At 43.8% G+C, this 25225-nt stretch overlaps 1 protein-coding gene across 1 annotated transcript in view; it reads left to right on the top strand.

The window, feature by feature from the left end:
- pcloa (piccolo presynaptic cytomatrix protein a) overlaps positions 1-25225 on the top strand; it is a 389623-nt gene that overhangs the window by 149864 nt on the left and 214534 nt on the right. Inside the window, exons 5-9 of the mRNA XM_059988484.1 lie at positions 1992-2636; positions 4801-7455; positions 8563-9751; positions 10110-12127; positions 21230-23351. Coding sequence (XP_059844467.1) covers positions 1992-2636; positions 4801-7455; positions 8563-9751; positions 10110-12127; positions 21230-23351 — 8629 coding nt within the window. The remainder of the gene's footprint in view (positions 1-1991; positions 2637-4800; positions 7456-8562; positions 9752-10109; positions 12128-21229; positions 23352-25225) is intronic.

Genomic DNA, 25225 nt, shown 5'->3' with positions numbered 1-25225 from the left:
TGATTAAACATTCTTTGTCTATATAATTATTTGTTTATATAATTCATTCTGGCATACGACAATATGCCACCTCATCATACGTGAGGGCCTCACTGAAAAAAGGAAAAAGAAAAACTAAATAGACAAGTCTCCCAGCTCCCATGTTTTTCTGTTGATTAATTTCTGGTGTTACAGAACATAACATTAGTATCCACCTTGTCAGTATTTGAAAAAATCCTACAAATCACCTTCCATTTTTCTAAACTCTGAGAGTGCAGGCCAAGCTGGGCTTGCTCTCCTTAAACCAGACAAGAATGAGATGTATATAAGATATACATCTCATATTTGATTGTATATAAGAAGGCGACGCGACGAAGCGTGCAGTGGCCACTTTGGAATGAATCTGTAATCTGTCAAGTAGGGAGCCGTGTACAATCCTGATTTGATGGAGATGGACGTGTGAAGCACAAAGGAACATCTGGTTAAACTTTTGAAATGCCTGTTTCGCTGCCGCTGCTACTGTGTGATTGGAAAAATCTCCGGGAGGAAGGCCCCGAATCCTCGGCTTTGCCTCTTGCTTGGCGGCTGATGCCGGGGTCGAAGCGCTCGGCAGAGATGGTGCTCGGTGTCGGAGGACTGGTCAGAGGCTCGAAGTTTTCGGACGGACTCGGAGTTGGCTGTGGTCAGGGCTCCCAAAGTGCTGTATCGGCAAGCTGCGGCGCTGGAGGTTCATGGCAGGAAGAGTTTTTCTTCCTTCTACCGTCTGCATGAGATGATGGGCTGTCGGGACTTTGAGACTTTCTTTTAAACCGTGCCATGAACTGCTGTTTATCTGATTATGGTATTGATTTGTACTGTTGAAACTATGTGTTATAATTATGTGGTCTTTGTCAGTTAGTCTTTTATCAATTATGGTATTGTCTGCACAGTTGAGACTATATGTTAACTATAACTATATGTAACTATGTGGTTTTGTGTACGTCTTGTTGCTTTAGTTTTGTCTGATGGGTTTGTAGTTCCTTTCTGGGGAACGTGCTAAGATGGTAGCGCAATATCGATACACAGCAGCCTCTCCAGACTCTGGATTGGGGATTACCAAATGTAATATGGTTTTTCTTGTGTGGCCTGTTTTGTGCTTTTTTGTGATATCATTCCGGAGAACGTTGTCTCATTTTTAACTGCATTGGATTTGTGGTTATAAATGACAATAAACTGAATCTGAATCTGAATCTGAATGAGAGATGTGATCGAGATATTTAAAGTAAGTATCTATGACACTACCTTATTATTCCTTTTACTTCTGAAATATTTTTATATTATTATTTTATTTTTGCCACCCAGCAACCAACCTATTTAATAGTAGACTAATCACAGGAGAATTTACAATGACCAATGAACCTACTAACTGGTATGTATTTGGATTGCAGGAGGAAACTGGAGCACTGGAAGAAACCCACACGGTCATGGGAGAATGTACAAACTCCGTACTGGGTGCCAGAATTGAACTCTGAGCTCTGAAGCCCTGAGTCATGATAGCGTCATGCTAACTGCGCCACAACCCTAACCTTTTATCGTTGTAATTTTTATGCCTTCGCACTGTACTGCTGGCGCAAAACAAACAAATTCACATCATTTAATTCATTGATAATAAACCTATTCTAAAGTAATGAGCGTATCTGAGTGTTGAAAAGGTTAAAAAGCAAAAGACAGAGATGAAAGGTGCCACAGGGCCACAGGTGACATGAGAAGGAACTGTTCTACAGTGTGTGGTTGGACTCTGCAGAGCATTTTCTGAAAGAGTGGAGGCCAATTACTCACAGTTTTCATGAGGAAATTAGATCAATAGTGGGTGTAAAAAAATGTAAATCTCTGGAGAATGTGAACTCAGCCAGCAATGGAATTGATTCAAAGGACTGTGTGACGTCTCTCTGTTGTTCATATTCCATGATTCAAAAAAACAGACTTCAAGTGCAAGAAACGACTTTTACTGAATCGGTATTTATTTGTTTCAGGTTGAGGAGTGGCTGTGCTTAACCTGTCAGACTCAACGCGCTCTCAGTGGACAGCTTGGGGATCCTGGAAAAATGCCACCACTTCTTCCAATGCCATCAAAAGCACCAGTCAAACAGTCATCTCCTGGTCCTCCTCCATCCAAGCACCCACCTTCTCAGAAAATTCCACCTCCAGTCAGTTCGTCACCTTCCAAATCCATCACAGAGCAGGCCGTGGTCCCGCGGTCAAAAGAGATGGAGCAAGAAAAGGCAAAAGCTGCCCAAGTGGCAAAGACGAAAGAAGCAGCATCAACAGCTCCGGCCAAACCAGCAGAAATGTCACTTACAGTCAAACGAGATGCCGCTCTGAGGGAGGAGTTACAAGCCCCAAAACCAGGCGCTGCACAGCAGACTCCATCCGCCGAGGAGAAGCGGCTTCAGTCTATTCCTGAGCAAAAAGCAGCCGCTGAGAAACAGCAGGCAGGAGCACCCGAACCAGAGCACGCAAAGACCGCTGCTGGAAAGGAAGCAGCAGAAGTAAAGGATATGAAAGCTGAGGAAGCCTTGTCTGTAACAGGCCCCGTAGAACCACGCTCTGACACCACGAAGGAGCAGACTGAACAAATGAGAAAACCTGAGCATGTGGAGAAAGTAAAAGTAACAGCAGTGAGTAAAATCCTGGTTTTGTTCTCTTCCCTTTTTCTAAAGAGTTCCACACACAACACTGTCAGGTAGAAGTTAGGTGCTGGGTTTCCATGAACAAGGTTCATTTGTCTTCTTCGGGTTCTAGATCCCATCTCGCCCGCCCCATACTACTCAGTTGTTTGCTCATTGTAAAGATCATGGTAGTTCGAGGATGTGGTTCATCAAACGCAGTAAGAGATAGATCTCACAAATCTGGCACTCTAGGGGGTAACCAAGGAGATTCCTGAAGGCAAGGTGATAGATACTTTCTATATGGATTTCAGTAAAGTCTTTGACAAGGCTCCTCATGCTAGGCTGGCCCAAAGGATAAAAGCACAAGAAATCCAAGGGATGTTAGTGAAATTATCTCAATGTTATGAGGCTGACAGTGATGGAGAAAGGGTATTGTTTTAACTGGAAATCTGTTAACTCAGGGATTAGTGCTGAGATCATATAGGTGAGCTATATAAAACTCTACTTAGGCTATATTTGGAGTTTTGTATTCATTTCTGGTCACCCTGTCATAGGAAGCCTGTGGAAATGGTGAGAAGCGGTTTACCAGAACACTGACTGGATTACAGGGCATATGAAGGAAGGAGAGGTTGGACAAATTTAGGGCTAGAATATAAAAGCAAGGATGTGATGTTGAGATTTTATAAAGCACTAGAGAGGTCTTACTTGGAGTATTGTGATCAGTTTTGGGACCCATATCTTAGAAAGGATGTGCTGAAACTGGAGAGAGTTCAAAGGAGATTCACGAAAATGATTCCAGGTTTGAACATCTTGTCATATAAAGAGCATTTAATGGTCTGGGCCTGTTTTCATTGGAATTCAGAAGAATAATGGGTGACCTCATTGAAACCAATTGAATGGTGAAAGACCTTGATAGAGTGGATGTGGAGAAGATGTTTCCTATGGAAGCAGAGCCTAAGACCCATGGACACAGCCTTAGAATAGAGTGGCGTCCTTTTAGAATTGAGATGAAGAGGAATTTCTTTAGCCAGGGAGTGGTGAATCTGTGGAATTGTTTGCCACAGGCAACTGTGGAGGCCAAGTCATTATGTATATTTGAGGCAGAGTTTGATAGGTTCTTGATTGGTCAGGTCATGAAGGGATACGGGGAGAAAGCAGGATATTGGGGCTGAGAGGAAAGTTGGATTGACCATGATGAAATGGCAGAGCAAGCTCGATGGGCCAAATGGCCTAATTCTGCTCCTATGTCTTATGGTCTGATGGTTTAAATTTAGGTTGTTTTCTATGTAGCAGCAGAGGCTACAGGGAGACCTGATAAAAGTTTATAAGATTATGAGAGACATAGACAGAGCTGAGAGCCAGTATCATTTACCCAGGGTTGAAATGTTGTCTACCAGATGACATACATTTTGGGTGAGGTGGTAAGTTGAATGGAGATGTGTGCAGCATCTATTTTAACATAGAATGTGGTGGATACCTGGAATGTGGTGGTGGTGGAGGCAGATACAGTGCCTATAAAAGGTATTCACCCCTGCCCCCCCACCAGAAGTTTTTACATTTTATTGATCAGTGTATAAGCACTATACAATCGAGGTGTTTAAGAGACTTTTAGATAGACACATTAAGGAACTTGATGTTTGAGATTTGTTGAGATCAACGCTAAGGTTTACAGTGTTTATGTGCTGAAATGAATGATATCACTCTGGATAATGTCTTGAAACCAGTTTTCAGAAATTAAGGAAGGTATATATTTATTTTAAATGAACATAAAACAATAAAATTACCTTTCCCATTTGAAATATAAATTAATAATATATACTCAGTTTAATGTAACTGTGAATTACGATAAAGTACAATTTCTGATGGAATTCAATCGGGAAAATTGATTTTCAATATATAAACATAAATTGAACACTGGGAATGTACTGGAGTTTAATGTAGTTTATTTTTGATTCATGTAGTTGGTTGAAAGGAAAAGAAAGTGGAAAAATGGGAGATCAAATGCCATTCACACTATTTTGTTCCACCAATACTGTTACAAGTTGTACTTTTTACACTTAATTCTTTTGCTGTACATTGCTAATGTCCACTAAGTGCTTTGATGTTAGATGTGAATAAATTCATATGATTATTGTTTGTATTTCATTCAGTATCTACTATGTTTCCTAAACAGGAGAAAGAGGAAGATAAGTCAGATTCATCCGCAGTTCTTCAGCAGAGGAGTCCGCAGGGTTTGAGTGATACAGGCTATTCATCAGATGGTATATCAAGCTCACTGGGTGAAACCACAACCACTCTTCCAAGTGAAGATAAAGACTTGCTGAAAGAGCCAGTGAAGAAAGATTCCGTTTCTCAGGAAAGTTGTCCTTCAAGTCCATCCGACCTTGCCAAGTTGGAAAGCACTGTACTTTCAATCTTAGAAGCTCAGACAAACACACAAAACAATGAGAAGCCAGGTCAGTACAAAGATCCTTATGGACTTTATACTGACCAAGAAAGGGAACGACACAGGCCAAGGACCTTGCCAATTACCCCTGAATCTTACAGCTCAGATGAAGAGGATCTAGAAGATATTCAGGAAGAAGATGAAGACGCTCTGGAGGATGAGAATCATGGGGAAACATTGCGTACAACAGAGACAAAAGAACTCGGTGGATCTCAGGATGATGCAGCAGTGAGAAGACAGAGGTATGATTCTCTGGAAGACAGTAGTGAGAGTGAACACTCACCCCGTCCTCACCGACAGAGAACAATCAGCATTGGATCATCAAGCAGTGACAGCCATGGGTCTGGTGATGAAGAGGAATTTATTAGAAAACAGATTATTGAGATGAGTGCAGAAGAAGATGAATCGGGATCTGATGAGGATGAATTCATCAGGGGTCAGCTGAAAGAGATTAGTACAAAGGAGCACCCTGAGAGCAAAGGAACAGCAGTTAAGCATAGACGCCTTTCAAAGAAAAGCAGCACAAGTCACGATGATGATCCAGGGAGACGGCACTCATGGCATGATGATGATGATGATGAAATATTTGCAGAGAGCCCTGATGCAAAATGCAGAGAAACTAAAAGCCAAGACAATGATGAGTTGTCTGTCTCTGCTGGTGGAGGGCTCAGACGTTTTAAAACTATTGATTTGAACAGTTCAATGGCAAACAGATATACAGAAGATTCTGAGAACAAAAGGGATGCATTGTATTACGATGAAGAACCAGAGCTGGAGATGGAAAGCTTGACTGATTCACCAGAAGATAGATCTAGAGGAGAAGGTTCATCCAGCTTGCATGCAACTTCCAGCTTCACCCCTGGAACTTCGCCCACATCTGTGTCATCATTAGATGAAGATAGTGACAGTAGCCCAAGTCACAAGAAGGTGCTTGGAGAGAGTAAACAGCAACGGAAGGCTAGACACAGAACACACGGTCCTTTGTTGCCAACCATTGAAGATTCTTCTGAGGAAGAAGAACTGCGGGAGGAGGAAGAACTTCTGCGAGAGCAGGAGAGACAACGAGAATTGGAACAGCAGCAAAGAAAGAGTTCATCAAAGAAATCAAAGAAAGATAAAGATGAGCTGAGAGCTCAGAGAAGGCGCGAGCATCCAAAAACACCTCCCAGCAATCTCTCGCCGATTGAAGATGCCTCACCTACAGAAGAGCTACGACAAGCTGCAGAAATGGAGGAATTACATCGGTCTTCGTGTTCTGAGTATTCACCAAGCAACGAGTCTGAGTCTGAAGGGTTTGAAATAAGTCCAGAAAAAATCTTAGAGGTCCAGAAAGTTTACAAACTACCTACATCTGTTTTGTTATATTCTCCAACAGATGACAAAAGCAGCAATGTTATGGGAGATGCCTTGAGTCCAAAGTCTTTGAGGACTGCAGAAGAGGCATATGAAGAAATGATGCAGAAAGCAAAATTACTTCAGAATCAGAAAGGACCTGATGAAGCATTTGAAAAGGAGCCTTTATATGGAGGGATGTTAATTGAAGATTATATATATGAATCTTTAGTAGAAGATACTTATAATGGAACTGCAGATAACCGTTTCTTAAATATAGGGCAAGAGACGGGTACTGGATTGTTCCAAGAAGCTGAGAAGAAATTAAGAAGTCCAGATGAAATTTATGAAGAAATAATGAGAAAATCACCCACTTACAGTGACACCAAGCAGTACGGTTACACTCAACCCTCAGACACGAGCTTTCAGAAACAGCAGCTGGCTTCTACTGTACAAGCCAGTGGACAAGCAAATTTTACACTTTCATCAGGGGCCTTTGAACCTTCCACAAACTTTGACAAGCAATTATTAGATGCTGACTCTGCATACGAAGAACTCATGAAGCGACAAAGGGCACTCTTAACCCCTGGAACCAGCCCAACCCAGCCAAGTTCTCCTGAGTCCCCTGAATCAGTTGTTACTCATGGCTCTGTGGTAACATTGCCGCCTGGTTCCACCAGGCTACATGATGGACGGGCAGTCTCAATGCCACGTCCGGATTCAGAGGCCAGCCAAACTGCGATGGCAGCTGGCGTGATGCATTCTATCCCAGATGTTAAAATTACACAGCACTTTACAACAGAGGAGGACATTGAGCCAGAGTACGCAGAACAGTATAGTGTCAAAGGGCATGGTACTCCAGAGACTGTGAAACATGGCAAATCAGAGGCTACAACCAGCCCCATGGCACCAACATCTACACCTTCTTGCACAATTCCTTCAACTGCTCCCACAACAGGAACACCTCCAGTTTGTTACACTCTGGCAAAAGACTCAGTTGCAGCTGGTAAATCCACAAGTGTAGCTCCCACATCTACTGTCAAAGTTACAGTGAGTTCTGTGACTTCTGTAATGGGAAGGACTTCTCATGTACACCCTACGTCTGTTACTGCCCCTTCTGAAACCATGCCAGATCATGTAATCATTTCTGTGCCCCCTGCTCTGGAAAGGTCTCAGATTTCCACCTCTGCTCCAGTGGCTGCTCGGCCAGAAGGTACACCATCCTCTGTATGTAATATTTATGGTAAAGGTGTCCCTTCGGTCAGTGTTACTATATCTGGGGGCTCAGGTACAACGCAGACCATACCTAAGCCAGTTCTGCCAGCATCTGAATATGGAAAGATTACAACCACTGTAAGGGCTCCATCAGTTTCCACCACCTCCACCACAGTCTTCACCACAGTCACCTGTACTGCCCCACAGCCGCCACAAATCACATCTTGGGATGCTTCTCATCCTTATAAAGTTGGGCCATTTGTCACAAGACCAATATCGCAATCTGTAACAAGTCTACCATTCTCCCCACCACCACCACCTCCTCCTCCCCCTCTCCCTCCTCTTACTTCTCCAAAGCCATTTATCATCTCAAAAAAGTCGTCCGTGCCGCAGATTCCAACCTGTGGAATTGGTCCTCCTGTGCACACTAGTGTGAGAACTGGTGTACCTAGCACCTTAGATCAAAGCAGTTTGGCAGCAGGTGGCAAACTGTTCCACCCAATGCCACCCCCTATCCCTCCTAAACCAGCCTCAGTTCCTTCCGGGTTGGGATTCCTCGCAAGACCAACAGAGGGAATTCGGCCTGCCATCCCCCCAAAACCTTCACTCGCTCACCTTCCCTTAACTGTGCATAGACCAAGTGAATCACAACAAAAGCCCTCTACCTCAACTACAACCTTGTCTTTGAACTTGGCCTCTCCAGGGGACTTTAAACTGACCTCTCCAACATCTCCCATGTCCCCTCTCTCAAACAAATCTTCTCCAAAGTTAACTGTGCATTCCCAAGCTACTTACGTAGTAATCACCTTGCCATCGGAACCTGGAACCCCAACAGAATCCATTACTTGTCAATCACCTCCCACTCAACTAATAGCATCCTCTTCAAAATCTCCTGCTCTTACCTGTTTACCATCCACAATATCCTTGGCTCACTTCACTCAGTCTCTAGAAACCCAGAAAATAGTCGAAAAGCGGAAAACAGAGACCGTTTATTTCTATCAGAGTTTGGCACAAGGTGTTATATCAACAGTGGCCCGTGAGCTGTCCACTGAGGTGGCACAGGTCCCTGTGGTGTACAATACTGTACCAAGCACTGGTGCATTGAGTGTCTCTATATCCATACCTCCTGACAGCAAATATTCAGAACAAGCACACCTTCAAGAAAGCAAGAGGATCCTAGATCACGCAGGCCCATTCCTCACCGATGTGATTGACCTTCGCACTTTGTCATCTCTGGATTCTGCAATGACAGGTAATGGGATGGATTTATCCATGGTCCCTGTGGATGGGAGAAGGCAGGATGTGATGGTTGACGCTGGCAGTGTGCGGCAGGGCAGTGTGGTTCAGCCTACCATTGTGAATCTCAGTACAACCGGACCCGTGGAACAAATGCCGCTCTCTATGCAGGCTGTGCCTGCAGCGAGTGTGGCCGTGGTTTCTTGCAGCGCAGGTACAACGGATACCGCAGACCTTCTGAGTGGACCTGTGGATCTGGGGCATGCCGTGTCATTGCCACTTCAGTTAACGGCCAAGTTCGATGGTGCGGCAATCACTCATGCTCAGGGAGCCGGAACAAGCACAGCAGAAATTCCAATCAACCTAACATGTGGCACCACTACATTGGTGGAAGGGTGGCCTGTTTCAAAGTCCTCTACTATAGCTCCCACTGGGACAACAAATGGATGGATAGATGTCGAACCTGCAGAGGTTGCCGCGGTTGACCTAAGCACCACGAAGCCTCATCGAATGATGGTGGCACTTGATGATCTAACATCTGGAGTTGTTACTGCAGTTGTCGAGGAGGAAGACAAGCCTGTTGATCTGACGGCAGGGAGACAGAATGTTTGCTGTGATGTGGTTTATAAGTTTCCATTTGGTCGCAGTTGTTCCTCGTTAGCGCAGGAGCCTGCTTCTGCACTACCGGAAGATCGTTATGGGTACAGGGATGACCACTATCTTTATGATCGTAATGGCCCACATGGTTACCGAGGATTTGGGAGCATGAAGCCTTCTATGTCTGATACGAACCTGGCAGAGGCTGGTGTGTTTCTGTATAAGAGCAAACACGGCTTTGACAGCATGGGTGTAGCAGATAGGGCAGTTGACCTAACAGCAGGAAAACTGACAGCAGGTCAGTATGACATAGCTACGGATCTCTCCTTAAAATTAAGGCTGCATGGTTTCCCTCAACTTGTGTTGGGCTAATGCTTTCTTTATGCATCATCTCTAATTCTTTTTTTTTGTTACATTTGCTTCCCGAATATTGAGCATGAGGACATTTATTTCAATCTTTTTTTTGCATTATGCATACAGCTGCCTGCACGTGCCTGCATGCTATTTTTTCACCCAGCCTGTTTTCCAAACTGTTCACGATAACAAAGAACTGCATGCACATTGCTTTCTGCACCTGGACAGAATGGCAAAAATAATCCCCACATTTTAATTTGTGTACTAAGGAATGAGCTGTGTTTCTGACCCTATGATTACAGGTGAATTAATGGACTATTCTGCAGTTTGTACTCAGCCTCAAGACCACCTCAGCAAGGGAGCACTGAGCTATCCAGAGACGAGACAAGCTGGGCTGCCACAGTATTCTCAAGCAAGAATAATACCAACTATAGGGAGCCACTATGGCATGCCAAGTGTGTTACGATCTTCTGGTGGTGTTGTTTATTCTTCTGTGGCAACACCAATTCCATCTACGTTTGCAATTACCACCCAGCCAGGTTCAATATTCAGCCACTCGCTTAGTCTCCACACCAGCGGAACTGCCCCATCAGCTTCAGGTCTACCCCAGAGCCAGTCAGCTATTGGCCTTCCCCTAGGTTTAGAATCGTCAACCTTCCAACCTGTTGGCACAGAACCACTGCAGAGTGGATCCCATGTAACGACTGTAGCCACGTATCCAGGCTCTTCATCTGCAGGTATCTTCATGCCGCCTGAAGCCGACTCAGCAGCAGTTCCCAGGCTGTCACCCGTCGCTTCCCCTGCATCCGAAGAGAACAAGCACCTGCTGATGGAGAGAGAGATGCTTGAGTTTGAGAAGATGAAGCAGCTCCGATTAGCTGAAGAGCTTGAGCGAGAGCGCCACGAGATCCAGATCTTCCGGGAGCAGGAGAAGCTGATCGTTCAGCGGGAGCTGCAGGAGCTGCAGACAATGAAGCAGCAGCTCCTGTACCAGCAGGAGGAGGAACGCCAAGCTCAGTTCATGATGCAACAGGAAACCATAGCCCAGCAGCAGATGCAGCTCGAGCAAATACAACAGCTGCAGCAGCAACTGCAGCAACACCTCGAGGAACAGAAGTTCCGACAGATATATCATTACAGCTACGATCCCTCCAGTGTGGTCCCACCCCAGACGTCTGCAGACCAGGCTGTCAGAGAATCCCAATACACTACAGCAGACAATGGCCAGTTCTGGCATGCTCAAGATCCTAGTACCTCGGTTTCAGCCATGATGGGAAATGAGGTACCACAGACAGAATCATGGTACGCTGTTCAGTCCGACGGGCTTCCCCAGCACGTGCCTCGGCCCTGTCTGCCAGGCTCTGTATCAGAAATGTCTTTAAAAGATGTGGATGTTAGGGAAGGGAGGCCGCTGAAAAAGAGAAGCTCCATGCCAAGGCTGCGAGCTCAGTGTGCGGAGCATCTGGACGAAGGCATGGAAGAATCCAGTCTGTACAGGAAGATAGTTGACAGCGGAGTCCAAACCGATGATGAAGAAGGAACAGAAAGACCCTACTCCAGTAGAAGAAGAAGATCTAAAAAGAGTGTGGATTCCAGTGTCCAGACAGATGACGAAGATAATCAGGAGGACTGGGATATTCCCACTAGAAGGCGGAAGTCCCGTGTGACAAGGTATGCTGATGGTGGGCAAGAGCTGGACAAGGCAAAGCACCTGCATTTTGCAAAGCTTTCCAATATTGCAGTGCAGACTGTAGCTGAGATATCTGTGCAAACAGAACCTGTGGGAATAATAAGGACACCTTCAGTAAGGGCTCGAATTGAATCTAAGATAGAAATAGTGAAGCACATTTCAGCTCCAGAGAAGACTTACAAAGGTGAAAGTTTAGGTTGCCAGACTGAGGCAGACTCGGATGAGCAAAGCCCCCCATACTTAAGCAGCAAGTCACTCACTACAGCATCCCCACAGAAATCTGACAAAAAACGACCAACACCATTAGAGATTGGATATTCAACTCACCTTCGAGCAGACTCAACATTTCAAGTTGTTCCCACTCCGCCTAAATCACCCAAGGTATTGTACTCACCAGTCTCACCAATGTCCCCAAACAAAGAAATGGACACACTTTTTGAGCCCTACGAGAAATCCTCTTCTGTGGACATCATCTCACAGAAACTAGCAGCTCCAGAACTGCCTAAGAGTCAGCCACTAAGTCCTAGGACCATCAAGGTGATGCAGCGGTCCATGTCTGACCCCAAACCATTGAGTCCTACAGCCGAAGAAACCTCCAGATTACAGTTCCAATACAGCGACAATTATATGGTAAGCCTTGTGCCACAATCCAATTCCTCATTGTTTGTTTGCAACGTGAAACACCGCTGATGATGAAAATGTTTTTGACATTTCAGGCAATCATAAAGCTGACATGTTGTGGCAACTCTAACAGGCAAAGTTCAGTTCATTGGGGTTAACAGCTACCATATCCAATGTAATGATCTGACCATGTGAAATTCTCCTGCCACTGTGGTTTCAGGAAGCCAGAACCACCATTGCAACGGTGAAGTTTCAGGGAAGATATCTAGTTAGTGCAAGTGATTCAAGGAAGAGAGGCACCTTACGATTAGAAGAGGTCAAAGGAGATTTGAATCCATTCAAGCACGGCATGATTAAAGGCTCAGGGTTAAGGAAGAGGCAGTGTTGGAACTTTTGAACAAACGTTTGAATAAATCCCTGGGGTTGGACAGGATGAAGCAAGAAGAGAGATTGCCGTGCTATTAGTGATTATCACTGGCTGCAGCTGTCGCACCAAATAACTGGAGGATGCCAAGTGTTATTCCATTGTTCATGAAAGGTAATAGGGATAATCATGGGAATTATAAACCAGTCAGTCTTAACGTCAGTGGTGGAAAACTGTCAGAGCATTCTAGAAACAGGATTTACAAGCATTTAGATAAGTTTAGTCTGATTACTGATCACCAGCAAGGGGCAGGTCATATCTCAAGAGGCTGCTTGAATTCTTTGAGGATGTGTCAAAGCACTTTAATGAAGGTCAAGTAATGGATGAGGTGTATATGGATTTTGGTAAGGTGTTTGATAAGGTTCCCCATGGTAGGTTTATTCAGAAAGTCAGGAGGCATTGGATCCAGGAAACCTTGGCTGTGTGGATTCAGAATTGGCTTGCCATAGAGGTCGGAGGATGGAACGGTTTCTACCTGGAGGTCGGTGACCAGTGGTGTTCCACAGGATCTGTTCTGGAACCTTCTTTATGATTTTTATAAATGACTTGGACGAGGATGTGCAAGGGGAGGTTAGTAAGTTTGCAGGTAACACAAAGGTTGATGGTGTTGTGGATACTGTAGAAGGTTGTCGTGGGTTACAGTGGGACACTGACAGGATGCAGAGCTGGGCTGGGTTTAGCCAATGGAGTTCCACTCAGAAAAGTGTGAAGTGATACATGGCACAGTACAAAGTTAATGGCAGGGTTCTTAGTGGGATGGAGGAGCAGATAAATGAATCTTGGAGTCTAAGGGCATAAATCCCTGAAAGTTGCCAATTTTCACACAAAATGCTAGAGGAACTCAGCAGGCCTGGCAGCACCCATGGAAAAATGTACAGTCGACGTTTCAAGCTGAGCCCCTTCGGCAGGGCAGATGAATGAGTTCTGGCCTGCTGAGTTTCTCCAGCGTTTTTGTGTGAGTTGCTTGGATGGTCCAGCGTCTGCAGATTCTCTCTTGTGGGTCACAACACCGATTTTAGTGTCTTTCACAAACTGACTGATGATGATAATAACTTAGTAATTATGCCATCCAAATAGTTCATATGGATGACAAACAATAACAGACCCAGCAGTGATCTCTGTAGCATACCACTGGGCACAGACCTTCAGTCTGAAGGACAACTCTCCACCAGCACCCTCAGACTCCATCCAGCAAGCCAGTTTTGTATCTAACTGGTTGACTAGCTCACCCTGTGTCCCATGTGATCTAAACTTCCAGACTGGCCTTCTATGCAGGACTTTTAAAATGCCTTGCTAAAGTCCGTGCAGACAATATCCACTGCCCTCCCCTCACCAATCTTCTTTGTCACGTCTTCACCATCTTCAGTCAAGTTTGTAAGATACAGTTTCACACACATACACACAAACACAGAGCCATGCTGATTGTTGTTGACCCATCCCTGCCTCTCCAAATGCTGGTAGACCCTTTCCCTGATAGCTCATTGGCCTGCAGTTCCTCGGCTTGTTCTTGCAGACCTTTGTAAGCAAAGGCACATTAGTCACCCTTCAGTCTTATGTTGCCTCACCCCTGGGTAAAGATGGGGCAAGTATCTCTGCAAAGGCCCGTGCAATTTCTTCCTACCCGCCCCCCCCCCCACTCCCACAGTGGTGTTTCACCTGAAATGTCAGTAATATTTCTTTTTCCACTGATCCTGTCAGATCTGCTAGGTGTTTTTATCATTTATAACAATGTTTGAATATAAGACACCTCAACACCTTAACCTGATTTATTGCAAATTAAGTGTACTTTTTCCCATCATGCACCCCAACCAATATTTAATCATCTTCTGAAGGAGATTGTGGCGTCTATATATATATATATAGACCATAGAACAACACAGCCCACTGTGATGTAACAACCTAATTAAGCTAATGACATGCCTGCAAATGGTCCATATCCCTCAATTCTCTGCCTCCCCCCACCCTGGCAATGCATTTCAGGCACCCACCATTCTGTGTGTAAAATTCTTGCCCTGAAAATCCACTTTGAATTGTCCTCCTCTCACCTTAAATGCATGTCCTGTAGTATTTGACATTTTGGCCCTGAGACAAATATACCAGCTGTCTACCCTATTACATATAGTTTCATAATGTTTGATCAGGTCTCCCTTCAGCTTCTGCTGCTCAAGAGAAAGCAACCCAAGCTTGTTCAGCCTCAGAGCTAATGCCCTCTAATCCTGGTAATTTTCTTCTGCATCCTTTCCTCTGTCTCCGTTTATTTCCCATTTACTTACGGGATGATCAGAACTGAATGCAATGCTCCAGGTGCAGCCTTACCAGAGTTTTATAAAGAGAGGCACAAGAAACTGCAAATACTGGTATCTCAATCAACATACAAAGTGATGAAGGAACTCATAAACGTATATACTGCAAGCAGTCAAATGTAACACCTTTAGTCCTCTACTAGAGTTATAGAGGCATAAACACAACAGCACAGAAACAGGCCCTTTGGTTCATCTAGTCGGTATCAAACTATTATTCTGCCTAATACTATTAATCTGCAGCCAGACCAAAGACCTCCTTATGTCTCCCATCCGTGTGCTTATCCAAACTTCACTTAACTGTTAAAATTGAACCTGCATCTATCACTTCCACTGGCAGCTCATTCCACATTCTCTGAGTGAAGAAGATCCCCCTTGTATTCCCCTTAAACATTTCACCCTTCACCCTTAACCCATGACCTCTAGTTCTGGTCTCACCCAGCAACAGTGGTAAAAGTTTGCTTGCATTTACCCCATCCATAGCCCTCATAATTTTGTACACCTCATTCTCCAATCTCCAGAGAACAAAGTCCTCACCTATTCAACTTTTCCCTATAATTCAGGTACTCAAGTACCAGCAACATCCTTGTAAGTTTTCTCTGTACTCTTTCAATCTTATTGATATATTTCATGTAGGTTCGGTGACCAGAACTGCACACAATACTCCAAATTAAGCCCACCGATGCCCTATACAACTTAAACATAACTTCCCAACTCCTGCGCTCAGCACTTTGATTTATCAAGGTCAATGTGCCAAAAGCTCTCTTTATGACCCTATCTACCTTCAAGGAATTATGGATCTCTATTCCCAGACTCTTCAATTATATTGCACTCCTCAGACCCTGTTGCTCACCATGTAAGTCCTATCCTGGTTTGTCATCCCAAAATGCACTTGTCTGCATTAAATTCCATCTGCCTCTTTTCACTCCTTTGTTCCAGCTGGTTCAGATCCCACTGCAAGCTTTGACAGACTTCCTCACTATCTAATGCACCCCTAATCTCAGTGCAATCTGCAAATTTGCTGATCCTGTTTACCACAATATCATCCAGGTCATTGATATAGATGACAAACAACAATGGACCCAGCACCGATTCATGCACTCACCACTGGAGGCAGGCCCACAGTCAGAAAAACTACCACTCTGCAACTTCAACCACAAAGCCAATGTCGAATGCAATTTATTACCTTAGCTAATGTAGAAGACAAGTTCAAGTTTAATTGTGATCTAGTCAATACATGAATACAGCCAAACGAAACTGCTTTCTTATGGAACCAAAGTGCCAAAGACAGTACAACAGTAACACACAACACACAGCACTTATAGTGCACTTAACTATGATAGCAGAAAAACATGCATTTACAAAAGAAACAACATATTAAAATTATATAACCCAAGTCCCTGAGTGTCATGGCCTGCAGAATGATGATGCATTGAAGTATCCTGCAGCCATGTTTCTGCAAGAACGAGCCTGCAGCAGTTCTCAACTCACACCAGTGAGCACAATCCAGTTTGACTTTCACCGAGCGCATGCTAGAGAGCATCACTGATGGGAGGGGCCAGCCCCCAATCTAGTGGCACATGCCAGCTTCAGCATCTCCTTCTGCAGCAGCTTCAACAGGCGGGGCCGAGGCGAGAGGGCCTTGTCCGCACAACGACCGAGGCAACTCAGGCTCCCTCCCCACCCCCCGCCCCCGCCGTCGGTCTCACCAATGAACCAGTGAACCAGTTTTGCAATATCCTATGTTACCGGTGTCCAACGGGGTCTTGTGATCACAGCAGAAACATCCAGGACAATCACCTGCACAATCCATTGGACCACTCTCTATGCATCGCTCCTGATGCCTTCTTCCCTGGGTGGCTGAAGCAAACTGCGTCACAGTGCACAGCGTCCAGCTCCATCACTATCCAGTGACTCACTACAGGCATAGACCGACAGTATTTGATGTTCCCATATCCAACAGTGTCTTGCAATCATGAAAAAGACATAAAAGACAAACAATTACACCTTTGTTTTGACCCAGAAAGGCCATTGTGTCTGAATGTGCTGCCATCTTCCCAGAAATTTACTACCTCCTTCTTCTCAATTTTGTCTCCATGTTGCCAGAAGTTAAATTTTTATCTCTTTCTAAACTTCTTGTTTTCTTCTTTATTCTGGAAATTTCAGTAACCTCTCCTGAACTCTCCTTTCCTTTTCCTTTATCCATACTTTTCCAAGCTGTGGAATCTACCCCTTCCCCTACTATTTAATTTAAAATCCTATCCACAGCTCTAGTTATGCAATTTGCTAGGACCCTGGTGCCAGCATCGTTCTGGTGGAGCCCATCTCGTTGAAACAACTCCTTCCTTCATCAGTACTGGTGCCATTTGCCACAAATTCAAATCTACTTCTCCCACACCAGTCTTTGAGCCATGTGTTTAACTCTCTGATCCATTAACCCTATGCCAGTTTGCATGTGGCTCAGGTAACAATCTGGAGATTAATGTTTTAGTAACCATCCTGAAACAAATCCTGTAAGGACTAGAGTTCAGCAAATGCATTCGTTCCCCTCTACATTATGAATTATTGCTCCAAACAGATATACAATCAAACTTTGATGCTGTGTACATTATCTGATTCATCTAATGATATAATGATCTCTTGCAGATGTTTGCTCAATGCAGTTAGGAGCCATAATCTATTTACAGAAGCTCCTTCACTTACCACAAGTGAAGCATTCCTTTGCAATCTGTCAGCCTTCAAACATTTTTGGTCTCATTTCAGTTTCCAAAATTGGTTCTGATTCTATTGAATTTTCAGTTAGACAACCTTATCCAGAATGAACAGTAGCGTATTGTATCTATATTAATTCATTAGTAATACTTGATGAATTAAATAAACGATTCAATTGATTTACACATTCATAGCCAACAGAATGCCTTTTATAAATTCAAACAAAAAAATTCTTAGATTATAGAAATCCAGGAGGGATTAATGAAAATGGTGAATTTTGAAAAGGAATTTCAAAGCAATCTTACCGAAGCACTAGCAACACACACCATATGCTGGAGGAACTCAGCAGACCGGGCACCATCTATGGAAAAGGTGTTCAGTCAATGTTTCGGGCTGAGACCCTTCAACAGTCTTGCTGAAGAGCCTGCTGAGATCCCCCAGCGTTTTATGTGTGTTGCTTGGGTTACCAGCATCTGCAGATTTTCTCTTGTTGATAATCATCAAGCATTCAAACATTTTTTCTCATCCACTAGCTATTTTATAAGATACATAATATATCCCTTAGGCTGTGAATTATTTAGATATACAAGGTTATTTTTTGCTACTGCTCAGCAATTATTCATTTTGGAATGGGCATATCAGAGATAAATACTGACGTTGCTTGATAATGGTTGGTGTGCCCTTGTGCTGAGTCACTGGATGGGACTGAGCCCATTTCTCAGCATCTGCTAAGTGTCAGACTCTCTGAAAGAAACACTCTGTCCTCTCCACTCAGGTGGAAGGCAACACAGAGCCTGAACCTCCAAAGCAGGGAGCAGTGGGGCAGTTGGGAGGGTAGATGTAAACTTTAAGTAATGAAAACCATTGGATCACCTGTTATATTGCTGACTAGATGTGGTACTTTTACTGCTGTTAAACTGTTACATTATTCACATTATAATATTATTCATGTTTTTGAATAATGTGCATGTGTTAAAGAAAATCATAATTCTTTGGCGCATGTCTATTGTAAGTATTTTTAAATGACTTGTTTTATCACAATTTTGTTGGTAATCACTTAAAAATTTTCCTGTATTTTGGTATAATTGCTAGGCTCTGGAGTTGGAATTGCTGATGCTATTCTGAATAGTGTTTCTGAATTGCAATTGCTAATGCTATATGTCTAGTTAATTATTGATTATGGTTAATCCAATTGAACAGAATCACTAAACGGACGATTCAAATTTAAAATGAAGCCACTGTCTCACAGCGCAGCCGATGCATTCCTAGCATGTGTAATTACTTCGTACAATGTCTTGAGGTTTTCTCATGAAGTAGGTTGCTGCTTTCTCAATGTTATGTAATGCTACAATAGACAGTAGTACTTCCGTAGAAAAATGACATGTTTAGTCACAACAGATTGTTATTCTTTGTTCATCAGTGTAGAAGATAATTGCTCTTTAGAGCATCAATCATTTTGTTCCCAAGCAGAATTTTAATCTTAAGATGTAACAATATGTACTGCATTCTCTTGTAGACTGATAGCCAAGAAGAAGGCTGATTGATAAGCACACAATAGGTGACATGTAAATCAACAGCTATGTGAGGAGTTGCAAATAGATTTACAGGCACTGAAGCATTCATATTTTATTAACTAATAAATAGTCCTGTAGCCCAGTGAAGAATTAGAAGACGATTGAGCAATATTACTTCATTATGACATCAGCAAGAAACTTCTTAGACCAGATCATTGGCAAGCAAATGGCAGCTTTATATTAGACTTTTTTATTTGAATTAAGAATAATAAATCAACTAGATATGTGAATGAAAATTATTGTATTGTTTGAAAACAGAAAAACAAGTCAATGGCTCCTGACTGGATTATATGTGTCCAGTGAGGTATTTGGTAACCACTGCAGCAATGAGACATGGTGGTTTTAATTTAATGATTAGCACCAAACAGTACATCAGTGAAATTGCATTTTAAAAGCTAAGTTAACAAATTTCACAACACGTGCTGGTGATTCTGATTCTGAAATCCTGATTGAGTTTTACTAGAGGTATGGTCAACAATTTCACACCAAAGTACCTGCAATGTTGCAGGTGCTTTCAGGAACGTAGTGCAACCAATTGTGAATCTTTGCATTGAAAAAAAAAAGAGCAAAATGGTTTTACTTCATTAACGAGAATCCCAAGATGTCAAGAGCAAGAAGCTGACTAGGGAGAAGGTAGCTCCACTAAAGGACAGAACAGTTGCTGGAGATCTAGGACATGGGTGAGGTTCTAAACAAGTACCTTGTGTCAGCATTTACCAAGAAGGCCGTGGAAGATAATGAGATCAGCGTGGAGCTTGCAAATTGGCAAGGGCATATTGAGATAAAGAAAGAGACAGTGCTGGGTTTCTGTAATAATGTTCAGCTAGATAAGTCTCCAGGGCATGATAGGATATACCCTAGGTTATTGAGAGAGACAAGAGATGAGATTGCTGGGCCTTGACCAAGATCTTTGTTTCCTCTCTAGCTAGAGAGGAGGTTCTAGGGGACTGGTGATTAGTGAATGTTGTTCCTTTGTTCAAGAAAAGAAATAGGGATATTCCAATAAACTATAGACCAGTAAGGCATCAGTGGTCCTGAAGCTGTTAGAGAGAAATCCTAAGGATGGGATTTATGACAGGATTCAAAGGAGGTTCATGAAACTGATTCTGGGATTGAAAGGTTTATCATGTGAATGGTCTGATGGCTCTGGGCCTGTACTCACTGGAATGGGGGGGGGGGGGGGACCTTACTGAGATCTAACAAATGTTGAAAGACTTCCATGGAGTGGATGTGGAGAGGGTGTTTTCTATAGTAGGGGAGCTTGAGACCAGAAGATATGTCCTCAGAATAGATGGATGTCCATTTAGAATGCAGATAAAGAGGAATTTCTTTAGCCAGAGACTGGTGAATACAAGGAATTCATTGTCACAGGCAGCTGTGGAGGCCAAGTCATTGGGTATAGGTAAGGCAGAGTTTGTTAGATTCTTGAGCATGAAGGGATACAAGGAGAAGGCAGGCTGAGAGGGAAATGGATCAGCCATGATGAAATGGTGGAGCAGACTCAATGAGCCAAATGGCCTAATTCTGCTTCTATATTTTATAGTCCTATGATAATCTTATTACTGCTAATTTCAAATTATTTGCCTGACTAGAGAACAAAAGTTGATGTTTTTATTTTAATAACCTGACCTTGCTGGACAGATCAAATGTAAAAAAAAATTCAGTTATGCCTAAAAAGATCAAATGGACTGAAACTGAATTATCTGAATTTTCAAACCCACATGCATATTCTGTAGCATGAATTTCACAAGCCAGCCAAGTGTGTTCTCCCCCATTGTCCAAAGAACTGGAGATACAAGGATCCATACCAATTCAGTGACTAACATTAGCAACAAGCTGCTGAGTTCAGTGCCCAGAGAATACAATAGCAAACATGTTATGATAGATTGTTTAAGGGGAAGCAGAGGCTCATGGGTGACAGTCAGTTCTGGTGCTTAATTGTAAGTGAAATCTCCGGCAAAATCCTAACAGCATTTCATGTTGGCCTGAGCTGGAGTAAAATACACTTGAGTGTTGCTGGATTTCATTGACGTTATGGTATTGCACCTGGGCTTCTAACCTTGCAAGCACTATTCATTCATGTTGTTTGCTCTGATTTCAGACCAAAAGTTCTCAGAATATCTCTACAGTGGGTACGCAGAAAAAAGTGAAGCGGACTCTTCCCAACCCTCCTCCAGAGGAGGCTGGTGCCCCTGGGAGCCAGGTGACGTTCTCCAGTGCAGGCTCTGTCTCCCGCAGGCGAGTCTGCAGGACAAACACCATGGCCAGAGCTAAAATCCTCCAGGACATTGACAGGGAATTGGAGCTCGTGGAGAGAGAGTCCTCGAAACTCCGGAAGAAACAGGCAGAGCTGGATGAAGAAGAGAAAGAAATTGATGCCAAGTTGCGATATTTAGAAATGGGCATCAATCGAAGAAAAGAAGCTTTACTGAAGGAGCGTGAGAAGAGGGAGCGAGCATATTTGCAGGGTGTGGCTGAGGAACGAGATTACATGTCAGACAGTGAAGTGAGCAACATCAGGGATACCAGACTGGATGGACAACGTGGATTAGAAAGGCCTCGAACAGCACCACAGTCTGATTATGACCAGTTTCTTTCCTCTCAAACCCAGTCTCAAACTCAGTATGCGACCACTCCCAGCCGTTATACGCAGTACCAGTACTCCACTCCAGCAACAACACAAGCCCAAACACAGTACCAACAGCAGGCATTATACCATCAACCAGTCTCTCCCTATCAAACACAGCCTACATATCAAGCAGTGCCCACCATTACCTACCAACAACAGCAGTCTCCTGCTCCCCAAAGCCAGTCCACAGCCTACCCGCATTCATCACAAGCGATGTTGATTCAGCAGAAGCCCAGGCAGAGCACACTTGCTGATCTTGAACCAAAAATTACCACACACTATGAGGTGATCCACAATCAGCCCATTCTGTTGGCCTCCACTTCTACAGACACGACATATGCAGTTCCTCACCTAAGCAGTTTAGACCATAGGCTAGGCTTGGACGAAAGAGGGGCAATGGCAAGTAGTCCAATGTCAAACATTTCTGCAGATTCCTACTATACAGACCTGGACCCCCATGCATCCAGGAACTATGTGCTGCTCGATGATATTGGCGAACTCACTAAAGGGTCTAGTTCCCTTACCGCTGGTTTTAATCTTCACCATTTACAGAAGGAAATACAAAAGAGTGAGCGACTTCTCCATGCCAGCGAAGCACGCAGAGCTGGAGATGTGAAGGACTTCATTGGAACACTGCAGGCGTCCAGCCGGTTACACTCCTACGGGAAGGCGGAAGAGGACTCCATGGAGGATCCTTATGAGCTGAAGCTTCTGAAGCAACAAATAAAACAGGAGTTTCGCAGAGGTACGGAAGGTTTAGAACATCTTTCCGGCCTCCCTCACTATTACCATGGAGACAGCAGCTACAGGCACTTTGCGAAATCTGAGAAGTACAGCATTAGCAGGCTAACTCTGGAAAAACAGGCCGCGAAGCAACTGCCCCCCTCCTTCATTTACCAAAAGCAGAGCAAGCACAAAAAACAGCTGCTGGACCCCAAGATTTCCAAGTTTTTGCCAATTCAGGAAGCTCGCGACGTAGAGGCAGAATACGCCAGCTATATGGGCAGTATGCCGTCAGCAGCTGGGGTTGGCTCCAGGGCAAGACTTTTGCAGGACGACATTACATTTGGACTGAGAAAAAATATTCGCGACCAGCAGAAGTTTCTGGGAGCAGCCATTAGGTCGACCCTAGATGATGACATTGACAAAGCTTACACAAGTGGCACAAGGTCCAGGCCCTCATCTGTCTATGGACTTGATCTGTCAATTAAAAGAGATTCTTCCAGCACATCGCTACGGATAAAAAGTCAGGAAAGTGATCCATTAGATATGGCCTATGTACATAGTACTCCAACTGGACGAACTAAGCCGTCGAGTTTGCCCATCAGCCACAGTAGGGGTAGAATTCCCATTGTGGCCCAGAACTCAGAGGAGGAAAGCCCTCTCAGCCCAGTTGGACAGCCCATGGGGATGGCTCGGGCAGCAGCAGGACCACTGCCGCCAATATCGGCCGACACCAGGGAGCAGTTTGGCTCAAGCCACTCACTGCCTGAAGTGCAGCAGCATATGAGGGAGGAGTCACGGACCCGTGGATACGACCGCGATATCGCCTTCATCATGGATGACTTCCAACATGCCATGTCAGACAGTGAAGGTAAAACGGAACACAGGGGTTATTTTATCACTGACAAAAGGTACTTGAGGTGCATGCACATAGTTCCTATTCATTTTCATACTCCCTTACTCTTGTCTATGTTCATTTTCATACTCCCTTACTCTTGTCTATGTCCAAGTATTTGTGTATACTTCAGCAGAGAAAAGTTTCCCTGAAACTGTTACAAATCTTCCAGAATTTTTCTTACACTGACGGTTCTGTGTCAGCTAAGTAGGGGAATTACAATATTAGTTAAGTACATAAGAGAAGAGCATATATGAGGCCTCTTAAAGAACATTAAGCTGGATGTGATTCACCCCAGATTATTCGGAGAGGGAAAAGATGAGATTTCTGTGACCTTGACCAAAATCTTTATGTCCTGTCTAACCACAGGCAAAGTTCCAGAGGACTGGCAAGTAGAAGATAGAGTATGGAACACCACTGTAAAGTACAGGCCCTTCAGCCCACAATGTTGTGCCAACCTTTGTACCTACTCTAAGATCAATCTAACCATTCCTCCCTACATTACTCTACATCTCTCTATCATCCGTGTGCCTAAGAGTTTCTTAAATCTCCCTAATGTATCTGCCTCTACCACCACCCTTTGCAAGGCATTGCACATGCCCACTTACCTCTGATATCCCCCCCATACTTTCTTCCAATCACCTTAAAGTTATACCCCCTCATATTAGCCATTTCTGCCCTGGGAAAATGTCTCTGGCTGTCCACTCAATCCATGCCTCTTATCACGTTGTACAGCTCTATAAAGTCACCTGTCATCCTACCTCGCTCAACCTATCATCATAAGAGCTGCTCTCTAATCAAGGGAGCAGCCTCTTTAAAACTGCTACATTCTTCTTATAATGAGAAAACCAGAAGTCAGAACAATACTCTATGTGGTCTAACCAGGGTTTTATAGAGCTGCAACATTACCTCCTGGCTCTTAACCTCAACCCCCGACTAATGAATGCCAACTCACCATATGCATTTTTAACCACCCTACCAATTTTTTCAGCAACTTTGAGGGATCTGTGGACGTTGTTCCCGAAATCCCACATTTCCTCCACACTAAGTAGCTAAAGTTGGGCCATTATTCAATAGGAAAATGGGGATAATCCTAACAAGTACAGACCAGTGACTCTCACGCCAGTAGCAGGGTAGGGAAACTACTGGAGAGGATTCTTGGGGATAGGATTTACGGGTATTTAGAAACTCATGGCCTCTTAAAGACAGTCAGCGTGGCTTGGTTCAGGCAAGCCATGTTTTACTAACTTAATTATTTCTGGGCTGGTGATGAGAGTAATTTATGGTAGAATGATGGATATATCTATGTGGACCTTAGTAAGGCAGTTGACAAGGCTCATCAGAAGATTAAGATGCATGGGATCCACAGTGAAATGGTCATGTGGATTCAGAATTGGTTTGACCGTAGAAAATAAAGGGTAATGATTGATGAATCATGTTCTGGATGGAGGTCTGTGACTAGTGATGTTCCTCAGTGATCCAAATTGGGAACTTTGTTTGTAATATGTATAAGTTACTTAGATGAAAATATAGATGGGTGTGTTAGTAAGCTTGCAGATGACACAAAGATTTCTGATGTTGTGGAAATGGAGATTGCCAAAGGATGTAGCAGGATAGTGACAGTTCCCGATATGGGTGGAGAAATGGAAGATGGAGATTAATCCAGCTAAATGTGAGCTGCTACACTTTGAGAGATCAAATATAAGGGTACAGTACACAGTTAACGGTAGGATTCTCAACAGTGTTGATGTACAGAGGGGCTCTGGGTTCCAAGTCCATGCCTTCCTGAGATTGGCTACACAGGTTGAGAAGGTGGTAAAGAAAGTATATGTCATGGTTGCCTTTATTTG

Source organism: Hypanus sabinus, chromosome 13 (assembly GCF_030144855.1).
Source record: "Hypanus sabinus isolate sHypSab1 chromosome 13, sHypSab1.hap1, whole genome shotgun sequence".
In the NCBI taxonomy this organism is placed as follows: domain Eukaryota; kingdom Metazoa; phylum Chordata; class Chondrichthyes; order Myliobatiformes; family Dasyatidae; genus Hypanus; species Hypanus sabinus.
This window is presented reverse-complemented; position numbering and strand designations above follow the sequence as displayed.